Source organism: Boleophthalmus pectinirostris, unplaced genomic scaffold (genome assembly GCF_026225935.1).
Source record: "Boleophthalmus pectinirostris isolate CB_2022bp ecotype Guang Dong unplaced genomic scaffold, ASM2622593v1 HiC_scaffold_10, whole genome shotgun sequence".
Taxonomy (NCBI): Eukaryota; Metazoa; Chordata; class Actinopteri; order Gobiiformes; family Gobiidae; genus Boleophthalmus; species Boleophthalmus pectinirostris.
The window spans coordinates 31,450,471-31,471,575 of record NW_026570971.1 but is presented as its reverse complement, the minus strand read 5'-3'; the positions used below and the strand labels follow the sequence as shown (position 1 = coordinate 31,471,575).

Here is a 21,105-nt window from a genome sequence, read left to right as displayed (position 1 = left end):
ACCTAATCAAACAAATGGGAGCAATGGTGTGGGATTACAGGCTGGTAGAGGTAGCCTAAGAAGAAGCAGTACTTGCATTAGTATTAGTAATATTAGTAGTAGTAGTCGTAGTAATAGTAGTTGTAGTAGTAGTAGGGAAAAGAGGAGGAGTTTGTAGTAACTTAGTAGAAGACACACACACCATTCACTCTCTTATTCATTCACTACTGGACAGAGACTCCACTGTTCTAATATCCGGACTAAACCTGGGTTAAACCAAAACCAATCCTCGACTGAACCAATAATATCCGAACTAAACCAGAACTAAACCAGGACTGAAAAAGAGTAAACTAAAACTAAACAGGACTAAACTAGAAATTAACCATGACTAAATTAGAACTCAGCCTTATTTGGACCAGGACTAAACTAGAACTGAACCAGGACTAAACCAGGACTAAACCAGGATTACGATTGTATTTTTTCACCTGTGCCCAATGCTGCTCTCTGCTGGACGAAAGTGGGCAATACACCTTTTTAATTTCTTTTTTCTTTCCTTTTTTTCCCCCAGACTAAAATCACAGGTTGGGACGGTGCAGTTCTTTGACTGGTCCAGCAGAGGGAGCCACACTGTCGCATAAAGAGTTTTAATGTTTCTGTGTCTCGCGCAATCAATTATAATTTTTGGACTAATTAAGGATTTGTTTGATTAGATTAGGCCATAATACATCAACAGGAAACAGAAAACAGACTCCAAAACCTCATCTGCAGTTGAGTTGTATTTTAAGTGTTTTAAGCTGTGTTTCAGATGCCATCACTCTATAGTCCGGTCATATTTAATGCAGAAATAGAAATGATCAGGTTCAACATTTGTGAACTTACCTTTTGGATATTTCATTGTAAAATAAAATGTAAATAGAGAAACTGTCTCTTGCCCCTTTTATGACTTTATTTGTTTGTTTGCATGTATATATTAGTGTGTACAGTAGATTGTCAAAGGATTTCCACCCTGTGACCCCTCCAAAACTAGTTCCTCATCTAGACCTGTTCAGACTCACCAAAACCTGTTAGGATCTTCTTCTAGATCTGTAAACCTGTTCAGATCTAAACAGAACTGGTTAGGATTCTCTTCTAGGTCTTTAAACCTGTTCGGACCCCAACAGAACTGGTTAGGATGCACCTCTAGATCTTTAAACCTCTTCGAACCCCAACAGAACTGGTTTGGATCCTCTTCTATATCTTTAAACCTGTTCAGACCCCAACAGAACCAGTTTGGATCCTCTTCTAGATCTTTAAACCCGTTCAGATCCCAACAGAACTGGTTAGGATCCGCTTCTGGTCATTAAACCTGTTCAGACCCCAACAAAACTGGTTAGGATCCTCTTCTAAATCTTTAAAACCTGCTCAGACCCCAAAAGAACTGGCTAGAATCCTCATCTAGATCTGCTCAGACCCATCAGGTCCTTCTTTAGACCTGCTCGGACCCCGAGAGCGCTTAAGACTATAAAACTCAAACTTGTGTGTACAAACGTCTTTATTTGGATTAATAATAAATACAAAATTACACCAGATTTAACCCCAAAATCAGAAAAAAAGAAAAATATTCCCAAGAAAAAATAGACAAAATGTGAATATTGTTTGTTCAAAAGACCTTTAGAGCCCAGCGTTGTGGCGGAAATGACATTCAGAATTAAATACCAGAAAAATAAAACTTTATTCTCAAAAAAAAAAAGAAAAAAAAGTGTAATAAAAAAGTTAAATGTGCATTGCGTCACTTTTCTGGTGGAGGGTCCATCACTTGATTGTTTCTTTGGAGATGTCATCGCTCTGCCTGGAATGTTCCCCAGTGTGACATTAAACAGCTCTACCTTACATTTATTCAGTTACAGGTGGTTTTATAGCTCAAAAATACCTAGAAAAACAGACATTCTGACTGAGCAGGGTCATCTCTTCACAGATCTGACCTGTAACTTGGTCTGTTTCAATCTCCATGATGATAAAAAAGGTTTAATACCACACTGTGAAACATTCCAGACAAAACAATAACATCTCCAAAAGCATTTGACAGACCTTCCACCAGAAAAGTTACACAATGCACCTTTAAGTAAATCAAATAAAATGTGTCTGCATAAAATTTTGAGATCTCAGACATTTGAACAAGAGAGATTTTTAAAGCTGATTATTTTAAACATAATACACAATAATTCTGGCATTTGAGCAGATATTTACATAAAGAGACAGATATGAGATTTGAGATTTGTTGATGCTAAAACTAAAAAAACAATGTATGACTCTGTTAAACAAAAAAATGTAAAAGAAATGCAGCCGATTTTTTATGATACAAAAAGTACCACTGTGGACAGGCAGTTTGAATCAGGCTACAAACATTAGCTGCTGGTGTTCAAGGAGGTTATATGTGCGGGAAGTGATTTGAGTAGAGAGTGGAGAAGGTGACTGGACTTTAAAAACCCAGAGGACTAATCCAAGACTAAACCAGAACTAAACCTGAACTAAACCTGGACTACACCTGAACAGAGCCAGGATTAAAGCAAAGATCATGACAGGACTAAACCAGAGTTAAACTAGGACTGAACATCAACTAATTCATTACTAAAAAAAAGGACTAAAACAAGGATCATAACAGGACTAATCGAGGACTAAGTCAAGACTAAACCAGGACTAAGTCGAGACTAAACCAGGACTAAGTCGAGACTAAACCAGGACTAACAAACAATAGCTGCTGGTGTTGAAGGTGGTTATGTGCAGTACAGGTCATTTGAGCATGTGATGAAAGTGTATGGACTTTAAAAATCCAGAGGAGCACTTCTGGATAACCTCCTGATGACATCACCAGGTGTAATAGAGTGTTGTGAGCTGTACAGAGGGAGACAGACTAAATGTGCAGGATTACTGAAACATGTTTGAATGAAAAGTTGCTTTGGTGTAATGTAGAAGGACCATTAAATATATCTTATCTTATCTATAGCACAAAGTATATTTTTGTTTTTTTATCTGAATATAATGACTAATGTTTTAAGGTTTTTGTAATCAAGACTTTTCGGCTGCCATCCAGAAGTCATTTTACATCAGCTTCTGGATGGGAGCCCAAACATCTTGGTTTCTTTATTGAAACACTCCTGGAAGAATGAGAGATGTCTCATCTGACAGAGGAGTTTTAATAAAATGTGCAGTCAAGTTGTGCTGTAATAACCTCTGACCCTTTATCATCCTTCTGTTTTATCATAAAATGGGGCTGTGCTGTAGATTTTTATTTGATCTGTTAATTCTTGTTGTAAATGAAAGTGCTGCTCCTCAGTTGTTTTCATTGAACTGTCGGCAGATGGCTTTGACGATGTTCGGGATAAACTCGTGCAAACCGCTGAACTCACGAGAGAAAAACGTGTGAGAATCTTTGGGCTCTGATGCCATGTCCCTAAGATCCTCCACAGGAGCCCAGGCCACACCTACCGCCAACATTGTCACACCTGATTGGTCCAAAGCATGAGGAGAGAAGAGACAGGTGACGTGTGTATAAATTACTCCTGTTAAAGTCATAGACTGTAAATGTTCTTTACAGAGTCTAAGGTTAAAGTATTTAAACATCTTTGGGACAAACCTTGTTTGTGTGCAGCGATCGCCGGAGCTCTGACATCATCGTACGACTGTCCATCAGTGATCACCACCAGGAAGTCCCGCCCCCGAGAGCTCCTCCTGCTGAGACCAGACCAGGATCTAAACCAGGGTCTAAACTAGGGTTTAAACTAGGGTTTAAACTAGGGTTTAAACCAGGTCTAATCCAGCACTAGCCCCGGTCTGTGGCAGTACCTGAACAGGTGGTGTGTGGCGAACTCTATTGCCGATCCAGTGGCCGTGCCTCCACTCATGTAGTAGATGCTTCTGAGGGCACCCAGAACCTCCTGTTTGTTAGAGTATTCTTGCAGCCCGAACTCCAGACGCTGGTCGTACGTGAACTGTACAGCACCTAAGGGTCAGAGGTCAGAGGTCAAACACTGTATGACGCCTGTAAAGGTCAGACGTCACAGGTCAATCTCTGTATGGTGTCTAGAGCTCACAGGTCAGGTGCAGTGGTTTTGACTTGTCTGTCTCTGGGGTCAGGAGGAGACTGCACATATTCACCTCTTCTGTCAAAGCTTTAACATGTTTTGCTTCTCTTCCACAATCCATCTGGAACTCAGACTCACTGCAGCACCTTGAATCACTACTAAAAACTCACCTGTTCAATCTGGCGTTCCCCCATGATTCCCCTGTTTTCTACAGTGTCGCTTCTTACTTGTTTGTAAAGCATCTTTGAGTGTCCAAAAAAGCGCTATGTAAGTCTGATGTATTATCATTATAATTAATGAATTAATATTATTTTAAAAATTAAGTTCTGTAAAGCTTTAACTGTTTTGTGAACTTCCTTTAAGCTTTTTCAAACCTCGGCTGTAAATGTCTCTTACCAACTCGAGCGGCCACGTCGGAGATGTCAAAGTGCTGAGCGATTTCCGCCAAAAAGTCCAGAACTATCTGGAAGTTTGAGTCTCCCACACTGGACGAGCCGTCAATCAGAAAGCCCAGGTTTATTGAATTATAACACGTTTTACCTGAACACAAAAATATGTGTACAGTAAGGAGAAGAGGAGAGGAGGAGACATAAGAGGAGAGAGGAAGAGCCTCTGATCAGGAAGCCCAGGTTTATGGAATTAGACCACGTTTTAACTGCATAAAAATATACCACAGAGATACACATGCATACACCAGGAGAGGAGGGAGAAAGAGGAGAGAGTTATCAGGAAGCCCAGATTTACTGAGATATAACACGCTTTAGTTGGAGACAAAACTATACAAATATACAGTATGTAAACAGCAGGAAATGACCGGGGCTTACTGCACAGGTGAGGGTCAGGTGAGATGTGGGCGGGGCTTACTGTACAGGTGAAGGGACAGGTGAGATGTGGGCAGGACTTACTGTACAGGTGAAGGGACAGGTGAGATGTGTGCGGGGCTTAGTGCACATCTGAGGGGACAGGTGAGGTGTGGGCAGGGCTTACTGTACAGGTGAAGGGACAGGTGAGATGTGGGTGGGGCTTAGTGCACAGCTGAGGGGACAGGTGAGGTGTGGGTGGGGCTTACTGCACATCTGAGGGGACAGGTGAGGTGTGGGCGGGGCTTACTGCAGAGGAGGTTGTCCATTGAGCAGAGTCTCTGGGTCAAAGTTTTGACGTGCTTGTTGGCGCTGAACCAGCTCGGGATGGAGAATGAGAAGTGACCGTTGTCTTTACACACCGCCTGGAAAACAAAAACAAGGAGGTTATGCAAATGTTTCTAGGATTACATCATCACGTGAACTCAAAATCAGATCAATAAAGATTTAAACATCACATGGAGACCTGATTCAGTCCTGGATCAGTCCTGGTTCAGTCCTGATCTTGTTTTGGTTCTGGTCTTGTCTTAGTCCAGTTCTGGTGCAGTCCTTGTTCAGGCCTAGTTTAGGTCTTGGTTTAGTCCTGGTGCAATACCTTCTTTGTGAAGTCCTTGTCTGGGACCATGGGCAGCTCATCGGCAGAGGGTTTGGCCACAGAGACTAGGAACACGTTGATCCCGGACTCTCGGGCCATAACCGAGGCCTGGTCCAGATCATCTGAGGGCCACCCATCCACCAGCACCAAGAGCACCTTAGGATGCCCCCTCCTCCCCCCACGCTCCTGAGAGAACAGGGACTCTGCAGCGTGGAGGATCGCCTTACCTGCAACCAGAGACAAACAGGACTGAACCAGAGAGAAACAGGTCTAAACCAGGATTAAACCAGGACTAGATCTGAACTGAACCAGGATAAACCAGGACTGAACCAGGCAAGTTTCACCTCTGAATGTGGTGTGTGAGTGTTAGTGGTGGTTAGAAGACCCAGTGGTGCAATTGCAAAGACTGAATGAGACATGAATGAGTCTATTGTATTATATAACATGTTATAACAAGGACTTAACTAAAGCAGCTCTTGACCAGGACTGAAGGAGGATTAAACCATGACTAATCTAAAAGTGGTGTAGACTCTCCGGTGTTTGTGTCCCCTCCTCTGTAGGTCTAGACTCTGTAGGACTAGACTCTGTAGGTCTAGACTCTGTGGGACTAGACTCTGTAGGACTAGACTCTGTAGGTCTAGACTCTGTGGGACTAGACTCTGTAGGACTAGACTTTGTGGGACTAGACTCTATAGGTCTAGACTCTATAGGTCTAGACTCTGTAGGACTAGACTCTGTAGGTCTAGACTCTGTAGGTCTAGACTCTGTAGGACTAGACTCTGTAGGACTAGACTCTGTCTAGACTCTTAGTCTAGACTAGGACTAGACTCTGTAGACTAGACTCTAGACTAGACTCTGTGGGACTAGACTCTATAGGTCTAGACTCTGTAGGACTAGACTCTAGGACTAGACTCTGTGGGACTAGACTCTGTAGGACTAGACTCTGTAGGTCTAGACTCTGACTAGACTCTGTAGACTAGACTAGTCTACTCTGTGGGACTAGACTCTGTAGGACTAGACTTTGTGGGACTAGACTCTATAGGTCTAGACTCTATAGGTCTAGACTCTGTAGGACTAGACTCTGTAGGTCTAGACTCTGTAGGTCTAGACTCTGTAGGTCTAGACTCTGTAGGACTAGACTCTGTGGGACTAGACTCTATAGGTCTAGACTCTGTAGGACTAGACTCTGTGGGACTAGACTCTGTAGGTCTAGACTCTGTAGGACTAGACTCTGTAGGACTAGACTCTGTAGGACTAGACTCTGTGGGACTAGACTCTATAGGTCTAGACTCTGTAGGACTAGACTCTGTGGGACTAGACTCTGTGGGACTTGACTCTGTAGGTCTAGACTCTATAGGTCTAGACTCTGTAGGACTAGACTCTGTAGGACTAGACTCTGTGGTACTAGACTCTGTGGGACTAGACTCTGTAAGACAAGACTCTGTAGGACTAGACTCTGTGGGACTAGACTCTGTAGGTCCAGACTGACCTGTGTTGGTTTCTCCTCCGCTGTAGGATACTTCCTTGATGGCGTAGAGCAGGTCTTTGGGCTGCGTGAAGTTGTTCAGGAGGAACTCAGTCTTTGGAGCTCCGCTGAGGAAACATCAGACCATCAGAACCACACAGAGTTACCAGATCCAAAGAACCAAAACCATGAGTCCGGACCTGGCCTGGACCAGACCCACGTGAGGTCCAATCGGTCCCACTTTGAGGAAAGAAGCCAAACGAACCACGAAGTTCTTCTGGAGATTAAACCTGCGACGCCCAATGTTCTCCGAGCCGTCTAGTACCACCATCACGTCCAGCTGACAGTCTGAGAGAGACAGGACAGGAGTTAGACCAGGTTTAGAATGGATTTAATCCAGGGTTAGACCAGAGTTAAACCAGGGTTAGTCTTGGTTTAGTTCTGACTTAGTGCTTGGTTTAGTCCTTGGTTTAGTCCTTGGTTTAGTCTTGGTTTAATCCAGGTTCAGTCCTGGTTCAGTCCTGATCTAGTCCTGGGTTAGCGCTGGTTTAGACCCACCTTTGTTTCCTCTGTTGAGCACCTTCTTCACTGTAATTTTCTTCAGGGGCTTTTTCACTTTAAAACAGAAAAATCCAACACAAACACAAGGTCAGTGAAGGCACCACTGTTAAAACTGTCTCCTGCAGAGTGTAGAATCAATGTTTTTAAACTGGTCTGAGCCAAATCTGAACAAGGTAAAATACATCTACTAATTTTTGTCTTTAAAAATAACCAAATTTGACTAATCTGAACACTCAAACAAAACTCCTCCTCACATCTATGATCTCACTAGCCCTGGGAACAAAATGGACACCTCGCAACGTGTCTCTGCTCCTGCTGTTTCTGGACCAGGACTCAGATGGATGATGTTGTCAGACACATTTGGACCTGAACACAAACTATTTGGAGATGTTTTTTCCACGGTTTCATCCTCTGTGCAAATTCTCCAAACAGAGCCAGGACACAAGAGGCTTTGTGAAGCATGTTTGAGGAAAATCTCTTTTTCAGTAAATGAGGGAACAACAAGCAGTTAATGTGAATTTCAGGCATTATTATTACAGCGTTGCAACCGTCAATATTATTTTAAATAACAAAAAGTTATGCAACATCTTTACAAATATGACATGGAGACAAACCCTGAATTGTGTATAGCGTTATTCAACTGTTTGTGTGGGTTTCAAGTAAATATTTCCTTCCTGATTAAAATTGAGCATAACATTTTTAATCTGTTTATATCTTTTTCGGCAAATTATACCTTCCTGATTAAAAGATCTTTCTGTTTTGATTTGAATTGCTGTGTTTCAGACATAGACTGTGTGGGGTTCCGGCTCAGTCTCTGGCTCCAACTGACATTACATTTAAAAATGATCACCCTTCTTTCTGTAACTGCTGCAGTGAGCCTCGTCATTTTGGTCTTAAAATATCTGTATTAACCTGCTCTACATGACTCTGGTGTTTTTTTTTCTGCTTTTTTGTCCATGTAAAAAACTATTCATTATGTAGAGTTTGTCTTATAATTCACCCCTGTAACCGCTAACATCATCATTTAGCTTCATTTGAGTGACGCCGCACTCTCTGCGTCCACCTCTTTATACAGTCTATGGTTTATTCTGTGAGTGTGTGAATGTGGTGAGAGCCCAGACCTGGTTCCTCTGCAGGGAGAGCCGTGGTGCTGGTCTGACTGCTGAGCTCCAGGGGCTCCTGCTCCGCATCTGAACAACATGAGAAAAACATGAAACTAAATCAGGACTAAACCAGGACTAAACCAGGTCTAAACCAGGACTAAACCATGTCTCAGCCAGGACTAAACCAGTGCTAAATCAGGACTACACCAGAACTACACCAAGTCTAAACCAAGACTACACCAGGTCTAAACGAGGTCTAAACCATGTCTCAGCTAGGACTAAACCAGTGCTAAACCAGGATGACGTCAGGGCTAAACCAGGACTAAACCAGGTCTAAAGCAGGACTACACCAAATCTAAACCAAAACTAAGAGCAAACGTACAGTCGAGGCTGAAGGAGGAGGTCCAGCGGGGCAGGTGTTGGGACTGGACTCCGTTTGAATAAGATTTCATGTAGTTCAGACGCCCAGGCAGCTTCTTCACGACCACGGGACCCCCAGACATGCCCAGCACACCACTGAAACAAGAAAACATAGTAATAATACAATAAATGTATGCAAATAAGACCACTAATTCAGCCGTTCAGTCCTGTTTTAATCCCGGTTCAGTCCCGGTTTAGACCTGGTTTCGTCCTGGTTTAGTCCTGGTTTGGTACAGTTTTAGTTCTGTTTTAGTCTTGGTGCAGCCCTGGTTCAGTCCTGGCTTAGTCCAGCTTTAGTCCTGGTTCAGTACCTGTGTAGAGCTGCTCCACACACAGAGGACACAGCGGCGTACACTTTGGTCCCAAACACAGAGACTCTGTGGGGACAGTCTGAGGGACAGAGGACGGTCCGGTCCTGGTCCTGGTCCAGGGACAGATCTGCACCTCGTGTCTGACACCCCACAGGCTGGGCTCCTGACAGGAAGTATGAAAAATATTTAAAAATACTATTTATTGTAAAGTAGAGACTGCTCCGATACTCAAGATATTAAACCTGCACTATGTAACTTTTGTGTCTCCATGGAAATGTTATTGTTTTTCTTGGAATGTTTCACAGAGCAGCATTTATTTGCATTTATTCTATTAGTTTTTATTAATCAAAAATCAGCCTTTTAATGCCATGTTGTGGAACATTTCAGGCATAGCAATAATATCTCCATGGAGACAAGCATGTGGTGGTACCTCAACCAGAAAAGTCACATAGTGCATCTTTAATCTAATCAGAGATACTACTGGAGGTGACTGCACTGAAAAACAGAAAAACCTGCTTTCTTACTGTGAGCAGACTTGCATCTCCACAAACCTGCCTCTTATTTGATCTGCTTCCATGGAAGTGCTATTCCTTTGCCTATAATATTCCACACATTGGCATGAAACAATTCTGTGTCCATGGAGAATGTGCCAAAGTATAGTTTTAACTTTTTATCTCTACTGAATCATACAGCACCTCCAGAAAGTTCCACAGTTCACCTTTAAATAATTACACACAAACATCTGACATGAATAATACTCTTGAAGTCAAAACAAATCCACTGTGTCTGCATATAATTATAAAACTTTTATTGTTCGAGAATCAGGAAGAGTGTGTTAGCATGCTAGTTATTATGAGCTTTATTATGAGGACAAACCTGGTCTCTGAAAGTTGTAAAAAGCTCTTATAAACTCGTCGTGGTGAATAATTAGGATGCTTTAATTGCAAAAGGTAATTGAGGAGTAACTTTGGTAGTTACTAGTTCTGTTTGGCTACTTCAGTTTTTCACGTTTTTAAGACGGTAAAAATAAGGTACAGAGACTTTAAAGGGACAGTTCGGAATTTTGGACATAGGACCTCATTTCCTAGTGAGCCCGAGTGTTGAAGATGTGTGGAGACACTTTTTGAATTATAGCATCCAGTCCTTGTATTTGCAGAGGTCACTGGTGCTAGGCTAGTGCATGTCAATGGCCATAGTTCTCCTACCACTAAAAACAGTCTTACCCACTCCACAAAACACCTGAAGCAAATCTATTATTACACCAGACTGTCCCTGTGAATGTCTGTGTTGATAGAATCATTTTAGAAGTAAAACCAAAATTGCATTTGAAGGATTTCTGTCTGAGCAGCAGCAGCAAGTTGTACTTCCTGATTAAAGCTTGGCAGCGGCGGACTGATATATGAGAAAATAGTCCCTCGAAATGCGTCGATTCATGCAATACAAGGTTAGTTTTATTTCAAACATTATTCTATCAACACAGACATTCACATCAACAGTCTGTTGTAATAATAGATTTGTTTTGGGTGTTTTGTGGAGTGGGTAAGACTGTTTTTAGTGGCAGGAGAACTATGACCATTGACATGCACTAGTCTAGCACCAGTGACCTCTGCAAATACAAGGACTGGATGGAATATTTCAAAAAGTGTCTCCACACGTCTCCAACACTCTGGCTCACTAGGAAATAAGGCCCTATGTCCAAAATTCTGGACTGTCCCTTTAACTTTGTGGTTTGTAACTGATCTGTGTCGGATCTACAGCGGCCTCATTTAGTTTGGAGTTTTGTTTAAAATATGGTTTAAACAGAGAGTGGGAGCACAGGTGGAGGTGAGGGGCGCTGTACGATCTGGGGATTTCATGTCTTAAGTCAATATTAAAAAGTCTGTGGAAATAATTAGAACATTGAACAGGTTTAAACGTGAGACCCCTGAATGTGTGACGAGTTATTCATGGACTCTTGGCCTTTTGTGTGAAACTCGGTGAAGAGCTCAGAGGCGTCCGGACGTGATTCTGATCTCAGGCCAACACAAACACGACAGGGTCCAGTGAAAGAGAGAAGAAAAGAGGAGAGAGGAAAAGAGGAGAGAGAGAAGAGGAGAGACAGATAGAGAGAGAGGGGTGGGGGTGGGGCAGAAGAGAGAAGAGAAAGGAAATGAGGAGAAGAAGAAAAGAGAGAGAAGAGGGAGAGGAGAGGTAGATAGGGAGAGAGATGGCAGAAGAGAGAAGGAGAGGAGAGCAGAAACGAGGAGAGGAAGAAGAGAGAGAGAGGAGGGGGAGGAGAGGTAGATAGGGAGAGGAGAGGGAGGGAGAGGGGTGGCAGAAGAGAGAAGGAGAGGAGAGAGAAAAAAAGAAGAGGAAGAAGAGGAGAGACAGATAGGGAGAGAAGAGAGAGGGGTGGTATGGGGCAGAAGAGAGAGGAGAGAGGAAAAGAGGAAGAGAGAAAGAAGAGGGGAAGGAGAGGTAGATAGGGAGAGGAGAGGGAGAGAGGTTGGTAGAAGAGAGAAGGAGAGGAGAGAGGAAACAAGAAGAGGAAGAAGAGAGAGAAGAGGGAGGGGAGAGGGAGATAGGGAGAGGAGAGGGGTGGCAGAAGAGAGAAGGAAAGAAGCGAGGAAACGAAGAGAGAGAGAAGAGGGAGAGGAGAGGTAGATAGGGAGAGGAGAGGGAGGGGGTGGCAGAAGAGAGAAGTGGAGGAGAGAGGAAACAAGGAGAGGAAGAAAGAGAGAGAGAAGAGGGAGCAAAAGAGGAGAGGAGAGAGAGGATGGCAAAGAGAGGGAGAGGGGGAGGAAAGGGAGAGGGAGGATAAGAGGAGAGGGGAGGAGAGAGATGGAGAGAAGACCGGAGAGAACACCAGATGATCCAGTTTCCTCCAGAGGCAGAAAGAAGCGAAGGAGGAGGGGAAGTAGAAATGAGAAGAGACAAAAGGGAGAAAAAGACGAGAAGGGGTTTAGGGAAGAGAAGAAGAAAAAGAGGAAAGAGGGGACAAAAGGAAGAGAGAGAAAGAGGGTGATAGAGGAGAAGAGAGAAGGCTGGAGTCTAAGGAGAGAAAGAGCGAGGAGAGGATGGACAGAGGAGAAAGAGAGGACTGTCCTGAGCCGATTTGCTCTGACCCAAGCCCCAGATGATTTTTGCCCCAGATGCCCTTCCTGTCATCACCAGTAAGATTACACTGAGTGGAGTTTGCCGTGATGCTGAAGTGTCTTGCCCAGAGACACAACCTCTGTGAAAGGGTCTGACACTCGGTTTACTCCTGTTTCTCTGTCACTTCGTACAGAAAAAGAAGTTTAATGAAAACCACGTGTCCAGAGATCAACTGTCAGAAATATACAGACAGAATAAGAAGAGAGGGAGGAGAGGAGGAGGGAAAGAGGAGAAGGGGAGAAAAAGTGAAGAGATTTACAGTAATGTGCAGGGAAGACAGGAGGGAAGAGGGAAGGAGAAGAGGAGGGAGAGAGAGGAAGGCAGGGAAAGAGCGGGAGGAGAGAAGGGAAAGAGAGGAGGGGGAGGGATGAGAAGGAGGGAGGAGAGGAGGGAACGACAGAGAAGAGAAGAGGGAGAGAGATGAAGGCAGGGAGAGAGGAGGGAGGAGAGGTGGGAAAGAGGAGGTAGAGACACAGAGAAGAGGTGAGGGAGGGAGAGGAGGAGAGAGAGAGAGAGAGAGATGAAGGCAGGGCAAGAGGAGGAAGAGACAGGGAAGAGAGGAGGGAGAGAGGGAATGGGGAGAGGACAGAGAGGGAAGAGAGGAGAGTAAGAGGGAGTAGAAGGAGGGAGAGACAGAGAAGAGAAGAGGGAGAGAGATGAAGGCAGGGAGAGAGGAGGGAGGAGAGGTGGGAAAGAGGAGGTAGAGACAGACAAGAGAGGAGGGAGAGAGGGGGGGAGGAAAAGAGAGAGAAGAGAGGAGGGAAATTGAGAGATGATGGCAGGGAGAGAGGAGGGAGAGACAGGGAAGAGAGGAGGGAGAAGGAAGAGAGGGAAGAGAGGAGGGAGTGGAGGGAGAGAGAGACAGAGAAGAGAGGAGGGAGGAAGGTAGGAGAGGAAGGTGAGAAGGAGTAGAGGGAGGGAGGAGAGGAGAGGGAGGGAGGGATGGGGAGATAGGGAGAGAGAGGGGGAGAGGAGGGACGTTCAGCAATGTACAGGGAAGAGAGGAGGGAGAGAGAGGGAGTAGAAGACGGAGAGGGGGAGGAGAAAGAAGGAGGAGAGAAGAGGGAGAGAGGAAGGGAGTAGAGGACAGACTTACAGAGAGAGACAGAGGGGGAAAGGGAGACAGGGAGAGAAAGGAGGAGATGGAGAGAGGGGGGAGAGAGAGTGACGGAAATAATCGGAAATACAGAGAGATGCACTATTGCGAGGAAGAGAGGAAGAGAAAGAGCGGAGTGTCAATCATCAGAATACAGATAGGGTTACTGGTCAGGTCAGGGAGAGAGTGTGTCGCCAGAGGGGATGATAAGAGGAAAGAGCTCGGAGAGGGAGAGAGGGAAGATGAGAGAAAGGAGAGGGAGAGGAGGGAGGAGGAGGAGGAAAGAAGAGAGACAAGAGAGAAAGAGGGAGACAGACAGAGTTGGAGTGAAGGCCGGTTTATTGAAGTTAAACTGTAGAGTTGCGACGGTGAGCTGACAGATTCATGCTGCAGTGTACACAAACAGGAGAGGAGAGGAGGAGAGTGTCTTGCCCATTGACACGAGGGAAGTATGTATTTTTGGCAGTATACCGTGAACGTTAGGCAGAGTTAAAGAATAAATGTTTTGTAAAGACTGACCACTGGAGGGAGCGCAGAGGACGGAGGACAGCACCATCACCGCTGTGGACATAAAGAAACAGTACGGAACATTCAGAGACACGTTTGTGATGAGGTTTAGTCCATTCAAATGACATGTATGTAATGATGGAAATAAAATGATTTACTTGTGAACAGCAGCTGCACACTCCTGGGGAACATTTTGGATTCTGAAACGGAATATTGGAATTTAGGTCAATAATTTTCAACTGTCAAAGCATCTGCCTCTACTCCATCCTCCAGAGGGTTAGACCAGCCCTAGGACCAGGTCTGAGCCAGGATCCTGGTTTAGTCCTGGTTTAGTCACAGTCCTGTCGGTGTCCTCAGACCCGGTCTTTGTGCAGTCACAGAGGATTCAGTTTCACAGTGACTCAGGGCATTCTCTGCACATTCTGACACAAGCAGAGTCCAGACCCAGAACTAAACCAGGTCTAAACCAGGACTAAAATAAAACTGAACCAGGACTAAGCCAGGACTAACTAGTCTTCTGCAGAGACTATGTACATCAATAATTTCACATTTTTATTTTGTTTTTGAAAATGTTTATTTTTTGTCAAGCTTTAGTGATCAAAATTGTTTTTGTTATGAAAAATCTGTAATCTGTTTTGTTTGTGTCATTTGGATTTTGAGTCCAATTTAATTAGTTTTACTGCATTGCTAAATATAAAATGCACAATGTACAATACTGTTTATTCTATATTTATATGAGCAGAGCTCCACATAATTTAAATGAAATCCAAAAGTTTGAACTGTCAAAACAAATTATAATCTGCAAAAAAATCTGACTTAATCCAATTAAGGTTTTACAAAGGACTCCAGCCTGGTCCAGAGCAAACAGAGCTGTTATGCAAACCCGTCAGATGCCCTCCCATCCTCCTATATCCTTGTGTGTCAGATGCCCTCCCATCCATCTATATTCATGTGTGTCAGATGCCCTCCCATCTATCGATATCTGTGTGTCAGATGTCCTTTCTTCACCACATCCTTCTGCCTGAGACGCCAAACTACTATAAGCAATGATATCAAAATGCCACATACCTGCTTTGGGTATGGTCCAGGTGTAAGTCTCAGACTTGGGTTGGACTCTGGTCTCAGGTTTGGACTTTGGTCTGAGGTCTAGACTCTAGTCTCTGGTCTGGTCCTTAGGTGTGTCTTAGGTCTGGTGTCTGGTCTTTGTCCCTAGTCCAGTCTCTGGTCTCTGGTTTTGTGTTTTTAAGGATGAGGTCTATAGTTTGACTCCCAGTTAGATTCCTTTGGGACAAACAGGAGCAAAGTCTGTTTTTGCATCACTGCACCCAGCACCTTTATACTGTGATGTCATCATGAAGTCATCAGGGGGCGGGGCCAAGAGCTTTGGGGCCAGGTCTCACACGGGACAGGAGAGAGAGGGGAAAGTGGAGACCAGGTACAGTCCTGGTTTAGACCAGGTTTAGACCAGGTTTAGTACATGTTGAACTCGTTCTTTTTGTTGCATTTGGTTCAGTGGTATTTAACTATGTACCATCTGGATTTTGGCTGCTCCTCCTCCTCCTTACCAACCTCCTCTCCATTCTCCTCTTCTCCTCCTCTTCCTCCTGTGAGGCAGACCTGTGCTGCTCTTCATTTACACTCCTGGTTTCACAAACTCTCATTCAAATTTTCACATAGAGTATAGTGTTTACCTGCATCACCCTGAGGCCCCTGAGCACCCAAAGGAGACAAATGCAGATCAGGACAGACCCAGACCCACAGGGGACACATTGAAACCAGTTACAATCCCAGGGCAGAACCAGATCTGAATTTGGACAGAGTCTAAACATGATGAAAGATGAGACCAGCTCACGTCAATTGGACCCAGATCTGTCAGTCCAAGACCTCCTGAGGGTCTGGATCAAGATCAGGTCTAGACCAGGTCTGGACCAGGACCAAGACTACTTACTACCCCTGGAAACAAACCATTAAACCAAACCAAGTCTACTGTGCTTGTGTCGATAATTATAACTATTGACACCCATAGATCATTATGTTATAATTTGGACTTATAAAAGAAACAAGTCCGTTGACTTCCACTTTAGAAAACTGTGGTGTTCAGTGGGAGCTGACATCGCTGTAAACATCATAACAACAAAGCACCGCACACTGTCAGCACCTCCTATGGATAGCTGCATATCACACTAGAGAACAGCTGATTTTTTTATTTGCACCAAAATGAGTACGTGATGCTGCTGAATCCTACGTGTATCACTGCTTAAGAAAATAAAATTGATGAATGAAGTGCGTACATCAGTGGGTGTACCAGGGGTAGTGAAAACAAGTGCAGATTGATGTTGTCAGATCTCACAGGCTAAGCAGGGCTGGGCCTGGTCAGTACTTGGATGGGAGACCACTGGAAAAATTACTGTTGTTGTGTCCATAGGCAAGACACATTGCCTAGTATGAATGTCATGTGAGTGTTGGTGGTGGCGGGATGGGCTGATGGTGCAGATTAGCAGCCTCATTTCTCTCAGTCTGCCCCAGGGCAGCTATGGATACAGTAGAAGTTGATCATCACTGAGTGTGGAGTGAATAAATAATGCACCGTGAAGCATCTTTCAGAGTGCAAAAAAAGCACTATATAAATCCATTATTATGCAATATAAGTGATTCAAGATTGCTCAAACATGCACAAACCTCTCCAAATACATCTTCAGGTGAGTAGATGTGGAAACAACTATAACAGGGTTAACAGCTCAGCTAAAAAAAAAAAAAAAAAAAAAAAAAAAAGAATATAAATAAGAATAAATATAATAATAATAAAAAGAATATAAATTTTTAAATGCTCTGTAAACATCTCATATGTAAACATATCCAACCCCAGATGATGCAAACGTCCCTCCTTTGGACTTGGATCTGAAGGATCTGAGAGTCCGGTTATGATCCGGTTATGATCCTGGGACTGGAACAGGATCCAGCTTTAAACAAAGTTTGGTTTTGCTCCGGGTCCTAGATCTGACCTGGAATCAGCCCAGACTCTCTGGAGCCAGCTTCATTGTCCTGACAGGTGCTGACAGGTGCAGACAGGTGAGGACAGCAGGGCTAAAGGAGGACACTACATTAGAACAGTGTTAAAGCCCCACTGCGGGACATTTTATCACATTAGAACAGGGTTAAAGCCCCACTGCGGGACATTTTATCACATTAGAACAGGGTTAAAGCCCCACTGCGGGACATTTTATCACATTAGAACAGTGTTAAAGCCCCACTGCGGGACATTTTATCACATTAGAACAGTGTTAAAGCCCCACTGCGGGACATTTTATCACATTAGAACAGTGTTAAAGCCCCACTGCGGGACATTTTATCACATTAGAACAGGGTTAAAGCCCCACTGCGGGACATTTTATCACATTAGAACAGGGTTAAAGCCCCACTGCGGGTCTTTTCATCTATTTAGAGCACATTAAAGCCTCGTACTTATCGTCTCTCTCTGTTGTGTCCTGGGGCGCTGCTTCTGAATTGTTTCAAATGAACGAACTGCCAGAGCTTCAGAAGTTTTTCATTTTTCAAACTCAAACTCCTCGGTTCAGGAAACGCTTTTATTAAACTTGAATCTTTGTCCTAAATGGTTTTATTGGATTTATTTAAACATCTGCAGCTCACTTATGTCACATTTTATTTCAAAGCAACAAAAATGGAGGTTTTACTGTATCCTCTGTCCCAGCATCAGGCAGGTCTGGAGCTGCTCCAGAGTCAAGAGTCTGGACAAAGGAGATCGAATCTTCTCTGTCTGAACCATAGACTGTAGAAAGAAGTGGAGTAAGGAAGTGTGACATCACCCATGGTGTTCGGCTCCAGTCAAATGAAGCTGTAGCAGTTATAGGGACGAATTTGGAGTTGAGTTCCATATTTGGAATAGGAATTTATTCAGGCACAATATAGAGAAATCAAAACACTAGGATCACTTAGAGAGAGTTAATACAAACATTTTAAGTTGAAGAGTCGAAGGAGTTGGGAGCGTCCCCATGTTCACTTCCCATTCAGAACGCGGCGGCGTTTTATATACAGTCTACGGTCCAGATGCCTCGGCTCAGGAATGAGCTACTTGAGGAGATAAGGCCAGTGCCATCAGTATAATATTTTAGATCACTTCTTAAAACTAATTTTTATCAATTAGCCTTCCTTTAATTGGCCTGAATTTTATTTTTACTTTATTTGAGTTATTTATGTATTTAATATTAATAATTAAATAGATTGATGCCATTTTAATTATTCTGTTAACTGCTCTCTGACTGCTTCATTCTCTTTTTGCATACTTTTGTAAACCTTGTTTTTAAAACATGCTCTGTAAATGAAGATGAAGAATCTGATCCTGGTCGATTATATGAAGTTTGGACATAACAGACTCAACAAACTCAATTTGTTCAGGACAAAATACAAAATGTGAATTAAACTTTGCCAAAACTGATTCAGAATAAATATCCTCATATGTCAAAATAAATTACTAAATTCTTTCTATGAAAAAAAACAACACAGACGAGTTTGGATCTGGTTTAGACCTGGTTCAGTCCTGGTGTAGTCCTGGTTTTGGGAGGACATTTGAAGCCAAAGGGATAAACAGTCTCAGATCAAACTGAAGCTCCATTACCTCAGACTGAGATCAAATTTAAGAAAATCCAAAGGCGAAAAATATGACACTGAATAAACCAGGGCCAAATCAGGACCAAGCCAGGACAACACAAATACTAAACCAGGACTGAATCAGGACCAAACTAGGAGCAAACCAGGAGCAAGCCAGGACTGCACAAAGAATAAACAAGGACTGAACCAGGACTGAACCAGGATGGTAAGAGGTTCTGGCTCTTGGGTTGGTACCTCTCAGCTGGATCACACAGAACTTTGATAAACTCCATGAAAAACGGAACCATCTGCAGTAAGAGGAGAGCTGTCATCTTTAATCACATCAGAACAGAGCCAAACCATCAGACACCATGAGTCTAAAACCTGGACCTGATCAGACTGGGATCTGACCTGAGACCTGGCCCTATGCCTTTGAGCAATACACCTTCACAGAATGTGAAATCATCAAAGACAGTAAAAACATATACAGGTTCAAATGGTAGGTCTCGCTTGCCCTGGGGTGGGGTGATGGAAATGTGACTGCAAATCGGCGACAGCGGCCTCTCTATATATAATCACTCAAACAGTACATTCACCAGGCAAGGGGGCAAGTGTCTCGCCCAGGAACAAAACAGTAGAGCAAGTTTGTGTTCTGAGGCAGTCCTAGTTCAGACCTGGTTGTCTACTTGGATCGTGAGACATATCTTGATGTCAAAAATAGGAGATATTTTGTTGATCCCGAAGGAAAGCAACATTGACACTGATCTTCTCAGAGTCCTTTGTTTCTCAGAGGTCTCAGTTTAACAGGAGGACTGATCAGGGAGGGTCAGCAGATCCTGTGGAAGAGCCAAAAGTGTCACTCCTCTGTGTCCTGCAGCATCACAGGAAAGGCCTTGTTCTTACTCCGCTTTGGTGTTTCAGTTGGTGTCGAAGGTCTCCTGCCATATTTTCTGCCACATATGGTGTAAAAAGCCTGTAACATCTCACACATCCACAGACAGCTCCCGAACTAGTCTCTTGCATGGTTTCCATGGATATGGGAAAAACAAGCAACTCATTTCACACAATTCAACAGTCCCTTACTTGTGTCCTTTGAACTGCACATGCCGTACTTTTTAGTTAGTTAAAAATCCCATGATGCGATGTCAAAAACTGAGCTCAAAAAAAACAAAATGTTTCAAAAAATGTTCAGTGTGAGTCATGCTGCCACAAGAGCAGCCAACCACCCGGTTGTTATTTAAATTGTGTATGGAATAAGTGGTATTATCTGTAGTAGTAGCAGCAGTAGTAGCAGTAGTAGTAATAGTAGTAAGAGTAATAGTAGTAGTAATAGTAGCAGTCATAATAATAGTAATAGTAATAGATAGTAATAGTATTATCTGCAGTAGTATTAGTAGTAGTAGTAGTAGTAGTATTTGTTGTAGTAGTAGTAGTAGTAGTATCTGTAGCAGTAGCAATAGTATTATCTCTAGTAGTAGCAGTATTATCTGTAGTAGCAATAGCAGTATTATCTGTATTAGTATCTGTAGTAATAGTAGTAATACTAGTAGTAGTATTATTATCTGTAATAGTAGTATCTGTAGTATTATTATCTGTAGTAGTACTAGTAGTAATATCTGTAGTAGTAGTAATAATAGTAGTCGTAGTCATAGTAATAGTAGTAGTAGTCATAGTAATAGTAGTAATAGTAATAGTAGTAGTATTATCTGTAGTAGTAGTATTATCTGTAGTAATAGTAATAGTAATAGTAGTTGTAGTCAGAGTAATAGTAGTAATAGTAGTAGTCGTAGTAATAGTAGTAATAGTAATAGTAGTAGTAGTATTATCTGTAGTAATAGTAATAGTAGTAGTAGTAGTACTATCTGTAGTAATAGCAGTAGTAGTAATAGTAATAGTAGTAGTAGTATTATCTGTAGTAATTGTAGTAGTAGTAATAGTAATAGTAGTAGTAGTAGCAGTAGTATCTGTAGTAATAGTAGTAGTAGTCGTAATAATAGTAGTAATAGTAATAGTAGTAGTAGTAGTATTATCTGTAGTAATAGTAGTTGTAGTAATAGTAATAGTAGTAGTAGTATTATCTGTAGTAATAGTAGTAGTAGTAATAGTAATAGTAGTAGTAGTAGTACCTGTAATAATAGTATAGTAGTAGTAGTAACAGTAGTAGTAGTAGTATTATTATCTGTATTAATAGTAGTAGTAGTAGTAGTAGTAGTAGTAGTAGTAGTATTATTATCTGTAGTAATAGTAGTAGTAATAGTAATAGTAGTAGTATTATTATCTGTAGTAATAGTAGTAGTAGTAATAGTAATAGTAGTAGTAGTAGTATTATCTGTAGTACTTGTAGTAGTAGTAGAAGTCTAGACATGTTCTTGAAACCATTATGATTCTTGAGTGAACAAATGTGCTT

The 21,105-nt window shown here is 42.7% G+C and overlaps 1 protein-coding gene across 1 annotated transcript; it reads right to left on the bottom strand.

Annotated features, from left to right (window-relative positions):
• Positions 1–2,727: 2,727 nt before the first annotated feature.
• Positions 2,728–15,381, bottom strand: coch (coagulation factor C homolog, cochlin (Limulus polyphemus)). Its single transcript, XM_055156459.1, has 15 exons — positions 15,162–15,381; positions 14,252–14,293; positions 14,106–14,147; positions 9,356–9,518; positions 9,007–9,140; positions 8,643–8,711; positions 7,519–7,575; positions 7,161–7,308; positions 6,985–7,088; positions 5,496–5,722; positions 5,151–5,265; positions 4,437–4,580; positions 3,802–3,958; positions 3,593–3,690; positions 2,728–3,461 (listed from the first exon to the last, which is right to left on the bottom strand). Exons 2-15 carry the CDS (start codon positions 14,283–14,285, stop codon positions 3,289–3,291), a joined length of 1,665 nt encoding a protein of 554 aa, XP_055012434.1. The 5' UTR covers positions 14,286–14,293; positions 15,162–15,381; the 3' UTR covers positions 2,728–3,288.
• Between the last annotated feature and the right edge of the window lie 5,724 nt (positions 15,382–21,105).